We start from the raw sequence: 23273 nt of genomic DNA, 5'->3' as shown, positions 1-23273 counted from the left end.
GTCGAATTTTGTGGAATGGGAGGGTGAACTGTATGCTCAAAAAGCGGTGGTGTGCATTGGTTCAAAAGTAGCAACCGTACTAAGTAATATTTTTCTTTGCTATGTGGATAGGGCAATAAAAAGTAGCTTGGGGGTAGGTGTAAAACAGGTTTTTAGGTATGTTGATGATTATTTAATTTTTGTGCAGGGGGACTTAATGGGACAGGTTGGTGAAATTTTGAGGGTCTTTGATAGTTGCGGGCAGGGTTTGAAGTTTACTTTCGAGGTACCGAGCGCCAAGGAGTTGCAATTTTTAGATTTAAGGTTAGTAATAAAGTTAGATCATGTATGCTGGGCTTTCCCGCAGCGTTCCGAGAAGCCGTTACTTAGTTACAAATCAGCCCACTCAAAATTGGTAAAATGTGGTATAGCTGTTGCGTGCTTGGGGTCCGCCCTTTCAAAATCGTGTGAGCATGAAATGATTAGTAGTTTTGGACAGCAGATTGACAGGTTAAGATTGGCGGCATATCCCGATTAGGTAATCTCGCTTGCCTTTTAAAAAAATTTAAGAAAACTAAAGTCGGTAGATAGCTCTCAGCCACAGGAGCAGGGCAGTAGAAAGAAGTACGCAGTCATCCAGTACGTACACCGGTTGTCGCATAGGTTAAGGAACATAGGATCAAGATATGGTGTTGATGTAGTATTTTCAGCCCCCAAAAAACTTGCCAAGATATGTGCCATAGTGGACAGAAGAATGAAGAATCAACGAAAGATAAGCGAGAGGAGGTCGTGTAAAATAAATCACCAGGTTAAGTTCGTACCATGTGCTGAAGGCGTGGTGTATGACATTGAATTTTCTTGCGGAAAGAGGTATATAGGCCAAACAGGCAAATGTATCAACACCCGTCTACGCCAACATAAGGCATCTTTGAAAAATGCCCCATCTTCGAACCTTGCCCGGCACTACAGGGACTGCCCTTTAAATAATGATCCGAGATATCCTGATAAAAAAACTATGCACACCTCTTTTTAACAACACTAATGTAATCTGCAGGCATAAGGATCAACTAGCCAGGGAGTTGTCGGAAGCCTATCACATCCATAGAAAAGGGGATAGTTGCGTGAGCACGCCATCGGTGCTTCTGCATGACACTGAGATTGTATATTTGGATTCCCATGATTAGACAGATGCTTGTTTGGGAGCGCATGCGTCCTGGTTCTTGAGGAAAAAAAGTGTATATTACCAGTGCTGTTTTTCGAATAAACTTCAGTTGTTAGTCAGCGCTTGTCCGTTAATCTCCTCTCTGTTTGTCCCAAGTAGCCGCGCTGTTTTTTGATCTTGCCTTGATAGCCGCGGGTCGGAAGGAAAGGCGCTGGTCTATGTCCAAACCTAGGTACCGCACCGAACGTCGCCACGGCAAGAGGGTCCCGTCCAGTGTGAGCGGCGGTGGTCGCTTAGACGATGTCATAATCAGTGGCGCTTCCACGGAAGAGCATGCAGCGAGCCTGGAGCACGTTCTTGAAAGGCTAGCGAACGCAAATTTGCGTTTAAGCAAAGAAAAATGCTGTTTTGCGGTGTCAGAGGTGCAATTTCTGGGACACCGAATTGATGCAGAAGGCATCCACCCGACCGAAGACAAAGTGCGAGCGATCATCGAAGCACGGGCAGCAACAAACAAGCAGGAGCTACAGGCTTTTTTCGGACTCTTAATGTTCTACGATCGTTTCTTAGAACAAAGAGCTACTGTGCCCAACGACTAATATCAGCTGCTCCGGAATGATGTGAAATGGACATGGTCGCCACGCCATCAGCAAGCATTCGACGCCCTGAAACATCTTCTTCGAAGGTGTACAGTCCTCAGCCACTACGACGAAAGGAAGCCACTGCTTTTGTCTTGCGACGCATCTCCGTACGGAATCGGCGCGGCTCTTTCGCAGACTGATGACCAAGGAAGGGAGGCCCTGATTGCCTTCGCCTCACGTACGTTGTCACAAGCGGAGCGCAACTACGCGCAACTGGATAAAGAGGGGCTGGCCAGCGTCTACGCGGCGACACATTTTCACCAGTACATTGCCGGCCGAAAGGTGATATTTATAACGGATCACCGACCGCTACTGGGCATTCTGGGGCCACAAAAGCCTATGCCACCGACATTGTCTCCGCGAATGACATGTTGGTGCATCAAGCTCTCAGCGTACGACTACGATCTGGTGTACCGCAATGAGACTAAAAAACATCAGAATGCCGACGCGCTAAGCCGCCTGCCACTGAACGAAACAGTTGACGAACTGCCTCCGCCTGGAGACGTTCTTATATATGTACGAAGCACTGCCAGAACCTCCGCTTACAGCAGGCACAGTTGCAGCATCTACGCAGAAGTGCGCAACTCTACGCCAAGTTTACACAGCTGTTCAACAAGGCAACGTGCACAAACTCAAAGGGGACAACTTCGACGCTTACCGCAGGCGAGCTACAGAGTTGAGCACCCACCGTGACTGCATCCTATTAGGATCCCGAGTTGTGATTCCGAGAGAGCTACGCGCACAAGCTATCTCTCTCAACCACGCCGGACACAGGGACATCGTTGCCATGAAAGCGTGTGCCAGAAGCTATATGTGGTGGCCTAACATTGACCACGACACTGAAGCAACAGTCCGAAACTGCAAGCCTTGCCAAATCAGCCGGAGCGATCCGCCCAAAGCTCCTCTCTCAGAATGGGAAAAGCTACACACACCTTGGCACACCTTGCACATTGATTTTGCAGGCAAAACTGAAGGCTGCACTTTCCTTGTGCTCGTAGATGCTTACACCAAATGACGTGAAATAAGGGAAATGCGACAGACGACTTCGGCAGCAGTCATTGACAACCTCCGATCACTGTTCACAACGTTCGGAATTCCCCGCAAGGTAGTGTCGGACAACGAAACAGCGTTTGTATCTGCAGAGATTCTCAAGTTTTATCGCGACAACGGGATCTCATCAGTCACATCGACCCTCTACCACCCAGCGACAAACGGACAAGTCGAGCGCTACGTGGCCGAGCTAAAACGTGCCCTTGAGAGAGAGCAGACAGGGTCGCTGCAGCGCCGCCTTGCACGTTTTCTTTTCAAGCAGCACACAACAGTACAAAACACGACAGGCCAGACCTCAGCGAAAATGAAGTTCGAGCGCGAAATGCGGACGCAGCTCACAGCTATTCTCCCCGAGCCAGAAACAGAGACGACCCGGAAAGAAAAACCGATTCCGCGCGGCGGGACACTTGTTGAGGGGCAGCGCGTCCTCGCCCACCAGTTTCTCAGAAAACCACGCTGGGAGGAAGCTACTGTAGTGAGACGCACAGGCCTGCACTCTTGGCTCGTCAGCATACATGGAACAGTGGCACGCCAACACCTAAACCAGCTGCGTGGATTTACGACGCCTTCCGAGACGCCTTCTGGACGAGGACACCTGAACCATCCTCCCACATAGCCTGTCATCTCTCTACAGAAGAAACGACTGCACCTAGAGCAGACCTACAAAGCACAGCGGGCAACATCCAGCCTACAAGTGGTCCTTCTCTGTGCGCACAGCGCCAGCGCGTCTCCACGCGTCCTCGCCGACCCCCTGCACGCTATCAGGCAACTTCTTAAGGGGGAAGGAAGTGTTGTGTTCCATGTGCTGTGCTCGTCCGTTCTAGTTAACGTAGAAAGACGGGCTAGTTGGTCTTGATAAGTAGAGTGCATATTTTGTCAGCGTAAAATTAAAGACAGGACTAAGGGAGAAAGACAAGGGACAAACGCTGAACTTCAACTGATAGTTTAATGGACGTAACATCAATATATACAAAAATTGTACAACGCCATCACTTGAGCGCATGCTCCCAAACCTTCGCCTCTGCAATATCGTACAGATTAGAGCTTCATCACCTATGGCCACTTGTCATTCTCCTTTTTAAAAATTCCAACTCTTTCGGTGACAGCACAACCGAGCTACTGCTAACACAATTATCACCTTGATTGTGAATCTCAAGGGCCTCAAATATCTCCCTGCTCAACTGCTGCTTGAAGCTGCGAAGCACTCGTGTGTCGCTCAACGCAGGGGTGCATGATGGACTGGTAGGGCTAGGGCAACGGCTGCAGTGCAAGGCTAAATGACTACTCTTTACAAGGGATCCTACTGCTCTTCGGTGCTCATGGAATCTGTCGTTTATGCACCTGCCCGTCTGTCCGACGTAGGTTTTCCCACATGACAAAGGAATCTTGTAGACTACCCCCGTTCTACAGGGGACGAAGCAGGTGTCATGATTCTTCGTGCATTCATCAATGCCACTCTTTTGTCCATTCACTTTAGGGCAAAGCCGCGACAACTTTTCAGGAGCAGAGAAGACAGGGACGCCGCACTTCCCTGCAACCTTCTTCAGACGGTGGAAGAAACCATGAATGTAAGGAACGGCAACAGGCCTTGCTTCCTGGCGTCTGGATTGTTGTGATCGCCCTCGTTCCTCACTCTCCACTTCCCGCAACAGCTTATTCGCTACCGAAGCCAGGAGTTCACTCGAGTAGACGGCGGCTTTCAGGCATTCAATCTGGCCCTGCACGCTCATGGTCATAAAGTGTGCACACGACTTTGTGAGAGCAGCACGATCCCTCAGAATTAACAACGATCCCTCTTTTTACCAATTTTGAATGGACCGAATCAAACCTCAACACTTCTTTTTTCGACCGCGGCCTGTGACGAGTAATCTGGCGAGCAGCGCCGGCTCGGGCGATGGTATCGCGGGCAGAGGTTGTGAAGGGGCCAGCGACGGGAAGCAGTGTCGAAGGGCAGTAAGGGGTCTCTTCCAAAGAGAAGATAGAAAGGAGAGTACCCAGCAGTGTCATGACGCGAAGAGTTATATGTAAAGGTGACAAATGGCAGACTAATATCCCAGTCGCGGTGACTGTCGGATACGTACATTGCGAGCATGTCAGTGAGTATGCGGTTAAATACGCTTCGTAAGGCCGTTAGTCTGAGGGTGATACGCAGTGGTGAACTTGTGCCGAACGGAGCAAGAACGAAGTATTTCCTTGACAACTCGGGAAAGGAAACAGCGGCCACGGTCAGTAAGTAGTTGACGGGGAGCACCATGATTGAGTATGACGTCGTACAAAGGAAGTCAGTAACGTCTGTGGCGCAGCTGGTTGGAATTACGCGAGTGATCACGTACCGCTTGGCATAATCGGTGGCCAGAGCGATCCATTTGTTTCCTGACAAGGACTCGATGAAGGGCCCTAGGAGGTCAAGGCCAACACGAGAAAATGGCTCAGTCGGGATAGCAATCGGCTGCAGGTGTCCAGGTGGTAGCACAGGGGGTTTCTTTCGGCGTTGACAGAGGCCGCAAGCGACTACATAACGTTGGACAGAGCGGTAGAGTCCAGGCCAGAAGAAACGCCGGCGCACGCGGTCGTATGTGCGTGAGAGGCCAAGATGACCAGCTGTAGGGGCGTTGTGCATTTGTTCGAGAACGGTAGAGCGTAGGTGTTGGGGAACGACCAGCAAGTGCTCAGTGCCATCAGGTCGCATGTTGCGGTGGTATAGCGTATTCTCATAAAGGAAGAACAGGGCGAGGAAAGAGTCACGGCTGTGTGCGCGGAGGCGGTCGATAAGAGAACTGAGGGTTGGGTCCAAGCGCTGTTCGTCGGCTATGTGGGAAAATTCCGATATAGAGAAGACACAGGGGTCCGACTCATGGTCAGTAGAGGAAGGGGGATTGACGGGATAACGGGACAGATAGTCTGCATCCTGGTGGCGCCGACCGGATTTGTATACAACGGAAACGGTATACTCCTGCAAGCGCAGTGCCCAGCGGCGGAGACGGCCAGCAGGATCCTTGAGGGAAGAGAGCCAACATAAGGCGTGGTGATCTGTAATTGCAGTGAAGGGTCGGCCAAGCAAGTAGGGTCTGAATTTTCCAACGGCCCAAACGAGAGCCAGGCACTCCCGTTCCGTGATAGAATAGTTCTGTTCCGCTGATGACAGGAGACGACTGGCGTAGGCAATCACGCAGTGTTGGCCGCGTTGTCGCTGTGCAAGAATGTCACCAATCCCGTGGCCACTGGCGTCGGTGCGAAGTTCCGTCGGGGCATACGGGTTGATGTGGGCCAACACAGGAGGATTGGTGAGAACAGCGATGAGGGTGGAGAATGCGTTAGCCTGCTCTGGTCCCCATGAGAAAGGAATGACTTTCTTCAGTAGATTGGTGAGAGGACGAGCAACAGCGGCAAAGTTTGGGACGAACCGGCGATAATAAGAGCACAGTCCTATAAAGCTGCGGACATCACGGGGTGAACGGGGAGATGGAAAAGCACTGACAGCGCGAACTTTGTCGGGATTGGGCTGCACGCCGGTGGCATTCACCAAATGGCCAAGCACTTTAAGTTCGCGGCGACCAAAACTGCACTTCTTTGAGTTCAGTTGAAGTCTGGCGCTGCGGAAAAGTGCCAAGACGGAAGAAAGGTGATGAAGATGGCTTTCGGACGAGGACGAGAAGACCATCACGCCATCCAAGTAACATACACAAGTCGTCCATTTGAAGCCGCGGAGTAAGAAGTCCATCATTCGTTCAAATGTAGCAGGGGCGTTGCGAAGTTCAAAAGGCATAACCTTAAATTGGTAAAGTCCATCGGGTGTGACGAACTGTCTTCTCGCTGTCTTGTTCGTCAACAGAGATCTGCCAGTAGCCGCTACGAAGGTTGATGAAGGAAAAGTAGCGGGCTCCATGTAAACAGTCCAAGGCATCGTCTATTTGCGGCAGCGGATGAACATCTTTCCTTGCAATCTTGTTCAGATGTCGATAGTCAACGCAAAAGCGCCAACTGTTGTCTTTCTAACGAGCACGACAGGAAATGCCCAGGGGCTGTTCGAAGGTTCGACGATATTGTTGCCCAACATCTTGTCGACCTCTGCTGGATGACTTGGCGCTCAGAAAGGGACACACGATAAGGCCTCCGATGTACAGGTTTTGCATCGCCGGTGTCAATGCGGTGAGTCACAACTTATTTTTGGCCCAGAGAACCGGCAGCAAAGTCAAAAATGTCGGAGAAGGATAACAAAAGGTTGTGCAGGTCCTGAGCGTGTTCGGGGCTGAGGTCAGAGGTAATCATTGCGGAAATAGGGTCGGTAATTGTGGTGGGGAGTACGGGTGTTGGAAGGACGCTTGAATGTGGGCCAGGAGTGAGTGCAAAAATGGTGCATTCTGTGAGAGGGGACAAGGTAGCAAAGGTCACTCCTTCGGGGAGAACTTGGGGTGACAGATTGAAGTTCAGGATAGGAAGGTAGGTGCTGTTCTGTGGAACGCGTACGATGAGATGAGGAAGACCGACGTTGCGGTCAAGAAATACCTCGGTGATAGGGAAAGCAAGATAGTCACCATCATGCACAGGCGGGAAAGGTGACAGAGGTAGATAAACAGCAGAGTCAGGGGGCAGGCGAGCGAACTCGGTGGAACGAAGGCGGGGTGGAGATGTTCTGAGCAGACAGGTAGGTCCAAACGAAGAAGGCTACTGGAGCAGTCGATAAGGGCAGAGTGGGCCGTTACAAAGTCAAGGCCGAGGATCACATTGTGAGGGCACTGGTTTAGGACGGTGAACAGAACAGGGATGTGATGACCGGCAAGGGTGACTCGGGCAGTGCACAGCCCAGTGACGGCAGCAGTACTGCCATCGGCAACACGAACGGTGGACGAAGCGGCGGGGGTCTGCACTTTTTGAGGCGGCGGCAAAACGATGAGGTCATGATCGAGACTTGGGCACCAGTGCCAATGAGGGTAGAGACGGCAACACCATCCACGAACAGGGACAGGAGGTGACAGGGCGAAGAAATAGGCAGTAGAGGATTTCCAGGTCGGGGTACCAATGCAGCGTCACCTCCGGGAGCTGCATTGGCTAGTTTCCCGTGAAGCGGCCGGCAGAGGATGGCGAGGAACTGCGGCTAGGAAGAGGTGAACGGGAACGGCGGGCTGGCGGGGAAGAAGAGCGACTGGACACAGGAGGAGGCGGAGTGGTATCGGTGAGGGGCGGCTCATAACGAGGCGTGAAACGGCGGTGACCGTAATCGGAGTAGCGGTCAATGTAAGGAAAACGTCGAGGTGGTGATGTCCAGCGGCTGCGGCAGTGGCGAGAGATGTGGCCAATACCCGAGTACGTGAAACAGATCGGCCTGTCTTCAGGGGTGCGCCACTCATCAGGATTGCGGTATCAGTAGCGTGGAGTGTAGGTGTTGTGGGGCGTAGCGGTGGCGACCATGAGAGGGACGGAGCTCGAACTGTGGTGTTCCACGGTGTGGCTATAGGGGACGCCCAAGTTGGCAACCTCTTGACGAACGACGGCTTGAATGAGGGATATCGTCGCTAGGTTGCTGTCCGAGGGGGGCGGGTTAGATGCAGCAGGAGGGAGCGTTTCCAGTTCACGAAGCACGATGCGGGTCACATTTTCAGTGTTGGAAGGTTGCCTTAGGGTCGGCAGATCCTCACACGTGGAGCTAGGGGCAGTGTTTGGGAGCCGATCGAAGCGATGTGCAATGCGTCTGTGTTTGGCCTGCTCGAAATGTCGACAAACCTGCAGAACGGAGTCAACCGTAGAACAGTCACGACAGAGTAGAAGATTGAAGGAATCGTCGGCTATGCCTTTGAGGATGTGCCCCACCTTATCAGGTTCTGTCATGTCTTTATCAACTTTTCGGCAGAGGGCCAGAACGTCTTGTATATACGTGATGTAAGGCTCGGTAGATGTCTGGGCATGCGTGGTGAGGTCCCTCTTGGCGGCGAGTTGACGGCCAACCGGTTTTCCGAACAGGTCACGGGGTTTTGTTTGCAAACATCCCAGGAGAGTATATCTGCTTTATGTGTTTCGAACCACACGCATACCGTGCCAGTAAGGTAGAAGATGACATTGGCCAGCATCAACGTGGCGTCCTACCTGTTGTGATGGCTAACACGCTCATAAAGCCAAAGCCACTCCTCGACATCGACCTCATCTGTACCGCAGAATGGGCCTGGGTCACGGGTGTGGGCTACGAATACAATTGGAGTTGTGAAGGTAGATGGAGCCGCGTCGGTTGTCATCGTGACGGTTCCGAGGTGACGGCCACTGCGGAGATCCAGCGTCAGATTATGTCAAACCCACGGCCTCCACCAAGATGTTACGGGGATGTACTTATTGTAACGGCACTGCGATGGGCTGACCTCGACGCTAAGACTTTAGTAGCCGTGCAGTATCCACCCTGTCAGCGTCGTCCTCTTTCTCAACGCTTCGTCATGGCCGCGTCAATGAGCACATCACTTTGGTCCCGCGTTTCCCGGTAACACTATCAAAGAAAGCTTCTGTGCTAATCTGGGCGTGATAAAGGACACACGAGGCAGGGACCTCAATGAAGGCTCAGAGATAAAGAAGAGGTGGCAGGAATACACAGAAAAACTGTACAAGGACCCGGATGTGCAAACCCAACATAGGACGGTTGTGATTACTGATCTCGAGCCGGGCATCCTGAAGGGTGAAGTTGAATGGGCCTTAGCCAGCCTTGCTTAGAACAAAGCTAGCGGAATTGATGGCATTCTAGCTGAGTTGCTTCAAAACCTCAACCATGAAGACGCTGTTAACGTTCTGTATACATTATGTCAGCACATTTGGACAACCCTGCAGTGGTCACAGGATCGGAGAAGGTTGGTTTACATCCCCATTCCAAAGAAAGGCAGTGCCAAAGATTGTTCCAACTACCGCACGATCCCGCTTATTTCACATGCTAGCAAGGTGATGTTGAAAATCCTCCAAAGCTGCAGCAGTATGTGGATCGGGAGCTTCCGGACGTGCACGCTGGGTTTCGCAAGGGCAGAGGAACTAGAGACCAGATTGCCAACCTTCGCTGGATCATGGAAAAAGCAAGAGTGTTCCTGAAGTGAATCGAGAAGTGGTTGGCGAAGAACGAACAAGCTTTATTAAAGGTTAATAGTATTTATAGCCGTTGGCTAGCCACGTCACCGCAGCTACTGTCGTTAACAGTGGCTTAGCCGGTATCTCGGTAGATAAGCACGTGTTCATTCGTCACAACAATTCTCCCCTCTTAAGGAGTGAAGCGGTCGGGGCGTCGGGTGTTCCTTTTTGACCTACGCAGTGTCACTCCAGCGCCGCCAGTCACCGGTGCCTCGTTTGTACTGTCCTCAGCTTGTGAGCCTGACGGCGTTTGCATGTCAGCGCCCGCTTGACACTGGCTCTCGCTGCTGCCGTGCACTTGAGACTGCGGCTCTCCCGATACGCTTGGGCTGTCTTCAGCCATTGATGCCTCCGCGGGGGCTTCGGGTTTAACCTCCGCTACTTCCACACTGGTTCTCCTGGTCTTTAGCTGATCCAGGTGGCGGCGATGTTGCTCCCCATCTGCGGTCTTTACGGTTGTCATGCGCGAGCCCTCGGTGAACTCTATCACACCTGGTTTCCACTTGTCACCTGCTCCGTAGTTCTTGAACCAGATTTCCTTGTGCAGCGGTTTGCCGCTGTGTCAAGCACCTGCAGAGGGGAAAGGTCGTGACACGATATTGTGCAGTAAACAGCGCGGCTCGTAACCGAGAAGCATGGAGGTCGGGGTTTTCCCGTTTAGATGGGGGGTACGCCGATAATGAGACAGAATGTGGTCCAGGCGTGCTTGCAGACTACCGTGCGTGTTCTTGCTTAGTCCTTGCTTCACAGTACGTACCGCCCTTTCCGCCAGGCCGTTAGACTGCGGCTTGTAAGGAGCTGTCCGCAAATGAATGATGCCATTGCGCATCATATATGCCCTGAACTCCTCGCTCCTAACTGCGGCCTGTTATCAGTCACGAGAGTCCTTGGCAAGCCGAATCGGCTGAACATTGTCTGCAGTGCTTCAATTGTTTTCATTGAAGTGGCAGTCTTCATAGCAGCAACCTCGATCCATTTCGTATGAGAATCGACCACAACCATCAACATGTGACCTTCCAAGGGCCCCGCAAAATCGACATGGATTCTAGACCAGGGCTCTTCCGTTTTCGGCCAAGGAACGGGTTGTTGGGCCGTGGGCATGCTGCCGCATTCTATGCATGTTGGACACGTGTTTACAAAGTTCTCAATGTCCCGATCGAGTCCTGGATACCAGAATACAGACCGAGCCAAGCTCTTCATGGCCGTTATACCTTGATGCGCGTCATGCAGGATACGCAGCATTGGTAGCCTCGCAGCCGTCGGAATTACCGCACGATGACCCCAGTATACAATTCCGTGGCTGCAAGTCAGTTCGTCCTTCCTGTGCATATATGCGCGTAATGGCTCCTGACTGTGCTGCCAGTATCGTGGCCAGCCATTGTGAATGTATTGGCGGACTTGCGCGAGGTCGCTATCACTGCCCGTCATCCTGGCCAAATCACTCGCTGAGAGCGGACCAGAATTTAGGTGATTTGTTAGAAGAACCTACTCACGCGCATCATCTTCTGCAATCTTAGCGTTTTGCTTCTCCCGCACAGGCAAACGGCTAAGAGTGTCAGCAGGAATCAGTGCCTTCCCTGGTTTCTACTGAATTTTGTAGTTGTAGGCGCTCAGCAGGAGAGACCAACGCTGAATCCGTGCAGCGGCCATGGCTGGAACGGGCTTGTCGGGGCTGAAAAGGCTCACGAGAGGTCTGTGATCAGTGACGAGCGTGAACCGATTCCCGAGCAGATATTCCCGGAACTTTGTAACACCAAATACTACCGCCAATGCCTCTCTTTCAATCTGCGCGTAATTGCGCTCAGCAGCTGAAAGAGTTCGCGATCGGAACCCGATTGGTAGATCTTGCCCATTTACTCTGTGGTATAGTACGGCGCCAACGCCACACGATGATCCATCGGTTTCCAAGAAAAGGGGCTTACTTGGATCGTAGTGTGCCAAGAACTTTGCTTCCTCTAGCAGCCGCTTCGTTATCCGGAATGCGTTATCTTGTCTCGCCCCCCCTCCCAGCGTGCGTTCTTTCTTAGTAGTTCATGCAGCGGCTCCAGAACCATAGCCAAATTTCCCAGAAATGCGTGGTAATAGGTTACAAACCCCACGAATGCCCGCAGTTCCGCAACGCACGTTGGCTTCGGCATCTTTGCTATGGCGGCAGTGTTATCTGCCTTAGGTAACAACCCGTCCGCGCTTATACAATGCCCCAGAAATTCAACTTCTGCTTGCCGAAACTTGCATTTCTGGGGATGCAACTTCACACCATGCCGCCGGAAACGCCTGAAAACTTCACGCAGTGTGTCACAGTTCCCGTGTTTTTCCGCGACTACTACGTCGTCCAGGTAAACGTGAACGCCCGGAATGCCTTGCAGAATGCCTTCCATACGTCTCTGAAAAATTGCAGGAGCAGAGGCTACACCAAACGGAAGTCGATTGAAGCAAAACAGGCCTTTCGGGGTGGTTACGACCAAAAGCTTCTTGCTTTCCTCATCAAGCGGCAACTGATTGTAAGCATCTTTCAAGTCGATAGTGCTGAAGACTTCCCCGCCGTTTAGGTTGGCGAAAATATCCCGGTATTTTCGGCAATGGGTACTGCTCCGTAACGCATGCAGAGTTTGCGGTCACCTTAAAATCACCACACAACCGAATGGAACCATTCTTCTTGATCACGGGAACCAGAGGCGTGGCCCAATCCGCACTGTCGATAGGCGAGAGAATGCCATCTTTAACAAGCGGGTCTATTTCATTAGACACTTGCTCCCGCATTGCATATGGCACAGAACGAGCTTTGCAGAATCGCGGTTTCGCATTTTTATGCAACCGCAGATGAACTGCGGGACCGTTATTGCTCCCTAGACCTGGCGTAAACAAATCACTGAGCTCTTCTAACAGTGCGCTAACGGAAGGTTGGTGCGACAAATCTTGCTCACCAGAGGTTGCATCGCTGGCAATGCTGAGGACGGGTCTTCCGCTATGCTCAAATGCGCTGAAGATGTCATGTCCGAACAAGTTCGGTCCAGCGCACTGCAGCACGGTCAGCGTCGCTTCCAAGGTTTTTCCCGCGTACGAGACAGGAAGCTTGAGCTGGCTCCTCACGGGGAGCTTGCCCAGAAAGCAGGACAACTGCAAAGACGTCTTGAGTAGCGCAGGCCAGGCATGCCGATGCTTGCAGTAGGTTTTCCACGTAATGATGGAGACCGGCGAGCCTGTGTCTACTTGCATCTTAATCGGAATCCCGCTCCAACGGAATGTGCGAATAACGGGCGTGGTCAAGTTCACAGACGCAGTGTACAAACTAAGTAGACAAAGCTCGTTGCCGTCACTTGACGAGGAATGCTCTTCATAAAGTGCCACTCCTGGTTGTTTCAACGCGCACATTTTAGCTAGGTGCCCTTTCCGTCGGCAGCGAAAACACTCCGCCCGGCGAAACTTGCACTTCCCTGCCTTGTGCTCAGTGCTACCGCAACACGGGCAAGCGTCACCTGGGCTTGGTTTAGATGCCGTGTGCGTACGAGTTTTGTGGCAATACGGTTGGCCCTGCTGCTTGCTCCTCAAGGCATTAATATTGCCATGATCCTTTGTCTTATCGATGTGGTCCACGTTAAGGGCTGCCATCTCTGCCGCTAACGCTATATCCTCGGCTTCTTGCAGCGTTAGCGAAGCTTTTGACAAGAGTTGCCGCTGAACGCCGGTGTCACGCAGACCGCAAACAAGTCTGTCTCGTAACATCCTGTCCCTTGCATCGCCAAAGTTGCACCTACAGGCTTGCTTCCGAATTTCGGCAATAAAGTCCTTCATTGTTTCGTCCGGACGCTGGCGTCTTGTGAAGAACTTGTACGACTCCGCAATTTCATTGCCTTGCGGCGCGAAATGCTCAGTCAGCAGCAGAACCAGTTGCTCGTAGGCTAGCTCTTGAATCTTGACCGGCGCGCAACGTCCCGTTATTATGCCGACTGTTGCTGTACTTAAAGCTGCCGTTAGAAGAGCCCGTCGTTTCTTCGAGTCATCGATTCCGTAAGCTTCAAAATAAGATTCCAGACGCACCTGATAGGCTTCCCAACTGTCTTCCGTTTCGTCGAAACCCGGCGGTCCGGCGTGGGCCGCCATGGAGCAGACAGTGCCCGGCTGTGGGCAGCCTCGTCGCCACTGAAGTGAATCGAGAAGTGGTTGGCGAAGAATGAACAAGCTTTATTAAAGGTTAGTAGTATTTATAGGCGTTGGCTAGCCACGTCACCACAGCTACTGTCGTTAACAGTGGCTTAGCCGGTATCTCGGTAGATAAGCACGTGTTCATGCGTCACAACAGTTCCAGAAACCCATCTACTTGTGCTTTTTTGATTATGCGAAAGCGTTTAATGGCGTAGATCACAGCAGATTGTGGCAAGCTCTCCAAGAGATGGTGGTTTCTATTCCCCTCACCTGTCTCCTCAGGACCCTATATGAAGGGCAAGAGGCCACAGTCAGAACTGGGCATGGCCTTGCTGATTGGTTTCCAATTGAGAAAGGAGTGAGACAAGGCTGCATACTGTCACGTAGTGGTGACGAGGTCGATGACACAAATGAAGGGTCGATGATTGCACTGAAGAAACTCTTTATTTGGGGCTGACTTGCGCCCGCAAAAGAACTAAGCAACTCGGCGGCGGCGATAGCAACAAACGTGCTCGTCGGTCGTCGGGCAAAGAAGGCCCATCACACTCGTCAACGCTCAATTTAAAGGCTGCGCAGAAATATCTAGATAACGTCGCAAACAGCTACCAGCACGGGCTGGAACCTTCGAGACAGATCTCGGTGCATCTTGCGCTACAACGAAACTGATAAAGATGTGACTCGCGACATCGAGCATTAACAAACAAAGATTACGGAACTGATACGCGGCACAGAATCACAGTGATAAGCCTGTATGTCGGCGGCTGCAAGAAAACAACAAATACAGTTTTGAAGGTTTCGCGGCATTACTCCCCCCTTAAAAAAACATCGCCTCGATGTTCCAAAACAAAGAAACTTAAACATAAACACTGCAAAGTTTAAACACCACTGATTCTTTAACGCGCGTAATATGGCTTCAGTCGTACAACATGTACAATTTCTGGGCGTTCGCGTCGCCGTTGTGATGCTGCCGTTCCGTCGGGAATGACCTCATAGTACAGTGGTCCGACTCGGCGAATGATTTTGTACGGCTGAAAGTATCGACGCAACAACTTTTCACTTAATCCGCGACGGCGAATTGGTGTCCAAACCCACACTTGGTCTCCTGGATTGTACTCTGCGTGGCGTCGTCGTAAATTGTATCGTCGGCTGTCGGCGCGCTGCTGGTCTTTAATACGCAGCCATGCGAGTCGTCGGGCTTCCTCTGCACGCTGCAGGTAGGTGGTGACGTCAAGGTTCTCCTCGCTGGTTACGTGCGGCAGCATTGCGTCAAGCGTCGTCGTGGGCTCCCTGCCGTACACAAGCTTAAACGGGGTCGCACTGGTTGTCTCCTGGACTGCCGTGTTATACCCGAAAATCACATACGGCAAGATGGCGTCCCAGGTCTTGTGTTCAGCGTCGACGTACATGGCGATCATGCCCGCGATAGTTTTATTCAGGTTCTCCGTAAGGCCATTGGTCTGGGGATGGTACGCAGTTGTTCGTCGATGGCTTGTATGACTGTATTCCAGGATGGCTTGCGTCAACTCTGCCGTAAACGCCGTTCCTCTGTCCGTGATGAGCACTTCTGGGGCGCCATGTCGCAAGACAATTTGTTCGACAAGTTGTCTTGACGACGGGAGTACGTGACAGGCAGTCTGCATCGGAGTGCTTCCGGCCCGACTTATAGACTACAGTCAGGTCAAATTCTTGAAGTCGTAGGCTCCATCTGGCAAGGCGGCCGGAGGGATCTTTCAAATTACCCAGCCAGCAGAGCGCATGATAGTCGCTAACAACCTTGAATGGTCGGCCGTAGAGGTATGGACGAAACTTACAAATAGCCCAGATGATCGCAAGGCACTCCTTCTCGGTCGTCGAGTAATTGACTTCGCCTTTGTGAGGGACCTGCTAGCGTAGGCGATTACTTTTTCCTGTCCGGCACTCTTCTGGACGAGAATGGCTCCTAGGCCCACAATGCTCGCGTCGGTGTGAATTTCGGTCTCGGCGTTTTCATCAAAGTGGCCAAGTACAGGAGGGCATTGCAGACGGCGCTCAAGTTCGTCGAAGGCTTCTCCTTGCGGCGCTTCCCATTTGAAAGGTACGTCAGTCTTTGTAAGCTGCGTCAACGGCTCGGCGATCCACGAAAAGTTTCTGACAAATCGTCGATAATAAGCGCACAGCCCAAGGAAACGGCGTACAGCTTTCTTGTCGGCAGGCGGTGGGAATTGTGCGATTGCAGAGGTTTTCGCCGGGTCTGGGCGAATACCGTCCTTGCTAACGATGTGACCTAGGAACCGGAGTTCTTCGTAGGCGAAGTGACACTTCTCTGCTTTTAGCGTTAGTCCCGATGACTTGATGGCTTCCAGCACTGTCTGTAGTGGTTTAGGTGGTCTTCAAAGTTTGACGAGAAGACAACAACGTCGTCCAAATATACCAAACAAATTTGCCACTTCAAGCCTGCCATTACTCGTTTACTCGTTTAAAATGTCGCTGGTGCGGAGCAGAGGCCAAATGGCATCACCTTGAAATCGAAAAGACCGTCCGGTGTGATGAATGCGGTCTTCTCGCGATCTCTTTTGTCGGCCTCAATTTGCCAATATCCGCTTTTCAGGTCCATCGATGAGAAATACCTTGTATTGCAAAGCCGGTAGACAGTGTCGTCGATGCTGGGCAGCGGGTAGACATCCTTCTTCGTCATGCTATTCAACCGCGGTAATCAACGGAGAAGCGAAGTGTGCCGTCTTTCCTCTTCATCAAAACGACTGGTGCCGCCCAGGGGCTATTCGATGGCTGAATTACGTCATCACGCAGCATTTCCTCAACTTGATCGCGAATGGCCTCGCGTTCTCGCGGCAATACACGATAAGGGCTTTGGCGCAGAGGTCGGGTGTGTTCATCCGTTATTATGCGGTGCTTGGCCAGTGGTGTTTGTCGTACCTTCGATAACGATGAGAAGCACTCTTCGTAGCTTCGAAGCAGACTGAGAATCTGGTCTTTCCTGTTTTGGGTCAATGCCGGGTTGATGTCAAATGTGGGCTGACGGATTAGGTCCGGTGCGTCTTCCAGCGTTTGGTCGTGGAGAGCGAATACATCTTTGAGGTCCGCTAATTCCTCGAGAAAAGCGATCGTCGTGCCCTTGTTGAGATGCCGGTATTCTTCGCTGAAGTTTGTTGCCAGAACATGAGCTTGAGCTCTCCGGAATTTCGCGATTCCTCTTGCGATGCCGACACCTCGTTCTGAGAGCAATTGCATATTTCCTTCGACGATGTCTTCAGCGGTATCGATGTTTGCGCTACCCACGCAGACTGCGATGCTTGATCGGGGCGGGACGGTCAATTCTTCATCGAGGACGTTTAGAGGGATTTGTTTTATCGACGTCGTCGTAGCAGGAATGGCTTTGTCTGCAGAGAGCTTGACGAGCTTGGATCGCAGGTCGATGGCAGCCCTATGTTCATTTAGGAAGTCCATGCCTAAAATCACGTCGCGGGAGCACTGCTGCAAGACCACAAAGGTGGTGGGGTAAGTACGCCCATTCACAGTTATTCTTGCAGTACATCGTCCCAATGGAGTAAACAGGTTGCCAACTGCGGTGCGAATCAGCGGGCCATCCCAAGCGGTGGTAACTTTCCTGAGCTGAGAGGCCAACAGTCCACTAATGACTGAATAGTCAGTTCCTGTGTCTACTAGGGCAGTGACTCTGCGACCGTCGATATCAACTTCAAGGTCACTTGTTCGCGTCCTCGCATTGCACGTCCGATTTCGGCTCCGTCGTTTCTTCAGGTCATGGCCGGAGCATACTGTTGTTACTTCGCTGGGCAGCGGTGTCGGCTTGCACTGTGCTCGTGTTGTCTCCGATGTCGTCGTGTGGAGCGGCGGTGAAATGGTTGCGTCGTCGTTAGTGGTCGTCGGCGGCGGATGATGGTCGTCTTTTCGCCGTTGAGCAACCTCACCTTCAAAGGTTGCTGCATTTAGTTTCCCCTACGGGGGCTAGGAGACCTTCCTTGCACGTAACCGCGGCCCGGCGACGCACATCGGGCATTGTACGGTGATGGGGAGCGTGACAGACGCCTTGACGACGAGTGCTCTCCGCTGCGCAGGAAGTCACTGATTTCCTGTGGTCGCTCGCCAGGACGGGGTCGTGGAGCGTCGACAGCGAAACCATGGAGGTCGATCCGCCTGTACGGGCAGTGACGGAGGATGTGTCCTGCCTCACCACAATGGAAACAGAGCGGTCGGTTGTTAGATGTCCTCCAGGCGTCGCATTTCCTGGGGCTTGAAGATCGTTGGTTGACTTGGCGGGCGGGAGCCAAGGGGCGGCCTTCGGAAGCAGGATGGTAGCGACGAGGGCTTGGGAGGTCGCATCGGGGTGCAGGACGACATAATGCAGCTGCATAGTCCATCACTGCTGATTCATGCTCTGGAGCCGTCGGAGTGGTCGCTTTAGGAACGCCCAGCGCGTGCTGAACTTCTTCACGGATGACGTCCGCGAGCGTCGCCACCTGGGGTTGTTGCGATGATGGCAGAATTCGGCGGAGCTCCTCTCGCACGATCTCCCGGATGAGGTCCCGAAGGTTCTCTCCGCTTGCAGGTGTGCTGGGGTAGTGATATGAGTAGTCTGGTTGAAGTGGTCGCTCATAGTGGCGCGTCCGGGTGTCCAACGTCTTCTCGATGGTCGATGCTTCACTTTCAAATTCTTCCACAGTTTTCGGCGGGTTCCGGACAAGCCCCGCAAAGAGCGACTCTTTAACTCCTCACATTATGAATCTCACTCTCTCACCTTCGGTCATGTTAGGGTCGGCGCGGCGAAACAGGTGTTTCATCTCATCTAAGTAGACCAGGACGGGCTCGTTTGGTAGTTGAATTCCTGATTGGAGGAGAGCCTGAGCTCTTTCTTTTCGGGCAGAACTTGTAAAGGCCATCTCCCAATCCTTGAGAGAAGTCTCGTGATTTTCAAACCAAATTCGGGCATGTCCTTGAAGCACAAAGTAGACCTGCCTGAGTTTCGCAGCGTCGTTCCAGCTGTTGAAATCTGCCACACGGTCGAAAAGTCCCATCCAATCTCCCGCATCTTCATCCGGTCGTCCATGGAAGCAGGGGGGCTCACGGGGTTGGACGAAGACAACCGGTGCTGTAGGCTGGGCCATTGTCAGCGTCGATGCCTTCCGAGATCGAATGGGGTCAGGCAGCAGACAGTGTTCGGGTTGTAGGCCTTGGAGTCGGCGGCTGGCTCGGTGACCTCTAGGCTGGTTTTCCAGGGCGACAGGAATAAAGCTGAGGTCTTCGCTTGAAGGATCAAGGACAGCACCTCCACGAGATGTCACGTAGTGGTGACGAGGTCGACGACAAAAATGAAGGGTCGATGATTGCACTGAAGAAACTCTTTTTTTTAGTCTTTATTTCTGCTTACAGTAGGCGTTTACCTTGCGGCAGAACTAAGTTACTTCATGGATGTAGGGGTGGGGGAGCGGTTAAGGGTGGGGGTGAGGATATGGGTGGGGGTGGGGGTGAAGGTTAGGATAGATATGAGGGACTGGTGTCCACTTCTTCCTCGAGGTAGGGTCGTCCCGAGGTCGGCTCCGCGAAGTAATGGCCTGGTTCTTCTTCCTTGAAGTAAGAAAGAAAAGTTCGCCAGAGCCGGGTTGCGTCTCATGGCCCGATGTGCGATGGGGGATCGACCCATGCCTGCAGGGTTGCAGGTCGAAGCCCGCCCAGGGACTTGAGTGCTCTCTCCCGTACTGTGTCAAAAGCAGGGCAGCTCCACAGAAGATGTTCGGCCGTGCCTCTGGCCGGGCATGTCGGGCACTGAGGAGAAGGGTATACCCGCGGGTTTATGAGGTGCAGCTTCGTGGGTGACAGAAGCTGACCAGTCTGGGCTCGGCGAAGGAGTACTGCCTCCACTTTCCGGAATGAGTTATCTGGGCGGCGATATAGTTGCTCAGGGTTGGCCAAGTGCTGGAGTATGCTTCGACGACAGCGTTGTGCTCGATGCCATGTCTCCGCCCTATCCATATGAGGCGACGACGGAAGCTTAACGTCCTCAGGGGGCCACGAAGCGGAAACGAATGTGGATCCAGGCAAAGGTGCGGGAAGAGCTGCTGCGCGCGCTGCCTGGTGTGCCTTTTCGTTTCCAGTGATTCCTTCGTGTGCAAGAGTCCATTTGATAATTAAGGTGTGGCCCTCCTCTCTCAGGCGACGGGCTTGTGCTCGAATAGTGTTCAGAATGGCATAGTCTACTCTCCCTGCGCGGCATGCAGTGTACGCTGCTTGTGAATCTGTGTAAACATGGTAGGTGCACGGAGCCCGATCCTGTCTTGCTGCTATTCGAGTAATGGCAAGTCGTATGGCAATGAGTTCGAGATTGGTAACAGTGTGTTCCTCGGAAAGCCGTTGAACTACCGAGGTATCTGACACAGAGTCGTGACAAGCTATAGCTGCGCAGTGTTGAAACTGAGCGGCGTCTGTGTATAGTTGGATAGCTCCTTCCTGGGCTAGCTTGTGTGACATCTTTCTATGACGTTTGGCGGCAGCTTTGCGCCTTTGAGGATTAGCCGAACTCATATTCTTTGGTAATGGTATACCATCTACTAAGTCAATCAACTCCCATGATGGGGCGGCGGACGAAAGTGGCTCTAAATTGTCAACGTTGTAGCCTAATGCCTGCAGGATCTGTCCGCCAGCCGCCATTGTGGAGAGGCGGACTCGCTGGGCTTGCAATCGCTGCTCTGCCAGATCCTGAAGGGCATTAATATTGCTGCATGCGTGTAGGTTCACTACTGGGCAGTACTCTGGCAGACCAGTAACTAGGCGCATCGCCTTGCGATTGATTCGCTCAAGCTGAAGGCGTTGGGTCGCGTTGAGTCGCATGTACGGATATGCGTACAGGATTTTCGATGTTATGAGTGCTAATGCCATCTGACGGAGCCCCACCTCCTTGATTCCCCATCCACGCGCAGAGACGCGGCGCATTAGGTGTGAAGCCTGATGACAGCTAAGCATCGTGTTATGAAGTCAGCTTTTGGCTCCTCCATCCTAGTCAATAAGCATGCCTAGTATACGGATTGTTGGTTTCCGGCAAATAACCGAGTGCCCTAAATGAAGAGAGATAAGTTTGCGTTCTGCCTCGGCTCGTACCCGCGGGCCGTTTATGACAACCACATACTCGGTTTTTTCCGGAGAGGTTTTCATTCCCCACTTCTCGATGTATTCATGGATGGCATTGAGGCCTGTCTGTAGGGCTTGTTCTTGCTCTGCAGGGGACCCTGAATTGGTCCACAGCGTTATATCGTCCGCATACACGGCGAAATTAAGACCGGGTATCAACGACAGCATTCGCGGGAGACCTGACATAGCTATATTGAAGAGAGCCGGTGATAAGACAGCGCCTTGGGGGACACCTGTTTGGTTGCGTTGCCAACCACCCTGAGTATCTCTAACCAGTACTGAAAAGGTTCTTTCTGCAAGAAAGGCTTTCACGAAGCGGTAGAGGTTGCCGCCTATCCGCACTTCCTGGAGTCGGCGAAGTATGGTCGAGTGGGGCACGGAATCAAACGCCTTTTTGACGTCAACCCCAACAACCACTCGGAGCTGTGCGCTGCTAGGGTATGCGAGAACGTCGTTATGAAGCCTTCTGAGAATATCTTGGGCGCAGAGCCTTCGACGAAAACCTACTTGCATAGGAGACAGGATGTTGTACTTGTCTAAGTACCATTCTAGGTCTTCTTCTTCTTAGTCTTCTTAGCCTATGTCTAAGTCTTCTTAGAGCCATACGTTCCATGACCTTACAAAGGTTGGACGTCAGCGACATCGGCCTGAGGTCTTGTAATGTTCGACTTGGCTTGCCAGGTTTTGGAATTGGTATTACCACTGACTTCTTCCAAGCAAGAGGAAGATCACCGTCGGCCCAGTATTTGTTCATCTCTTTCAGCAGGGCAAGTTTGTGTGACTTGGGAAGGTTCAGAAGTGTTGAGTAGCTTATACCATCCGGTCCTGGGGCGCTATTGTGATTGGAGTCATAAAGTGCTGCCTCCAGTTCGTCTAATGTGAAGGGAACGTCGTATTCGTTTAATGTACCTGATAAGGGGTCCGCAGGCAAGGCATCCGCATTTTCAGGTTGGGGGAAAAATACCTTCCCTGCTTGTATAGCTAACTCTGCCGGGGAGACGTTCAATTTCAGGGCCATACTTTGAGCAGGGGAAATCGGCTTCTTGCGTCCAAGGATAGCTCGAAATATGTGCCAGGCCTTCGACAAATTAACTGTTTCATTGAGTGAGTGGCACAGCAGCTGCCAGTCTTGGAGAGCGAGGTGCAAAGTACACTTCTCAACTTTTTGGCCAATGCGAGCGAGAGCACGCCTCCGATGGGATGTCCGGCCTGATCTACGATACGCCTTGAGAGCATGAAGCCTACGATTCCACAGACGCAAAAGGTGAGAGTCCGGCTTTGGGGCATCAAATTTGACTGAAAGCTTTGTTGTAGCTTTCTTCTTGGCATCGGTGATCTGAGTGATGAGCTCGTCTAATCCTGTGGGAATGTTCACCTCACCGAGCATCCTACGGAAATCGTCCCATGAGACGTGCTCCTCTATTCGACGGCCTTGTTGTCGCTGTAATGACTTTCGCCTTCGAGAAGCCCATGATAACACAAAGGGATAATGATCACTGCCCATGATATCGTCAGCCCGAGACCATAGGATCTCACTGGGATGAGACACTAGTGTCAAGTCTGAGGCTGTGCTGGCCAAAGCGAGTGGGTAGAGTGAGGTCGTTGGCTATGGTCAATTTCGCTCTGACAATTTGCTGCCAAAGGTGCCTTCCCCTAACATCTGAGCGATTATATCCCCAGCTGGTGTGCATGGCGTTAAAATCACCCCCAACCACAACGCGATCCTGGGGGTATATCCTTAAGAAGTGCTCTAAAAAAGACATATCCACTCGATATGTTGTAGTACCGAATGATCTCGCATAAACTGAAAAACCTAAGGCTTGTTGGTGGCTATCTAAGGTAAGGAGTACTCCCGCTACCTCCTGCGTCTGCGTGCACCACGCGGAAGTATCTAGTTCAGTATGGGCAGTACGCGACAGAACAAGGACGCATGCCTGCCCATTGGCCATTGGAGCCGCTGTTCGCGATCCTGGCCCGGGGCGTCGGTGCTCTATGGACGGGGTGCAGTAAGAATTGTACCCTATTAAATTGGGCTTATTATTGGCGGTCTCCTGAAGCAGGATAGCTAT

The 23273-nt window shown here is 52.2% G+C and overlaps 1 protein-coding gene across 1 annotated transcript; it reads right to left on the bottom strand.

Moving 5' to 3' along the window:
- Nucleotides 1-10054: 10054 nt before the first annotated feature.
- Nucleotides 10055-14083, bottom strand: LOC146180215 (uncharacterized). Its single transcript, XM_084580352.1, has 3 exons — nucleotides 12795-14083; nucleotides 12305-12308; nucleotides 10055-10481 (listed from the first exon to the last, which is right to left on the bottom strand). Exons 1-3 carry the CDS (start codon nucleotides 14023-14025, stop codon nucleotides 10055-10057), a joined length of 1662 nt encoding a protein of 553 aa, XP_084436478.1. The 5' UTR covers nucleotides 14026-14083.
- Nucleotides 14084-23273: the final 9190 nt, after the last annotated feature.

This window comes from Amblyomma maculatum, chromosome 9, assembly GCF_055883805.1.
Source record: "Amblyomma maculatum isolate TAMU_Amacu chromosome 9, ASM5588380v1, whole genome shotgun sequence".
Classification (NCBI taxonomy): domain Eukaryota; kingdom Metazoa; phylum Arthropoda; class Arachnida; order Ixodida; family Ixodidae; genus Amblyomma; species Amblyomma maculatum.
The sequence above is the reverse complement of the archived record's forward strand: the minus strand, read 5'-3'. Positions and strand labels throughout refer to the sequence as shown.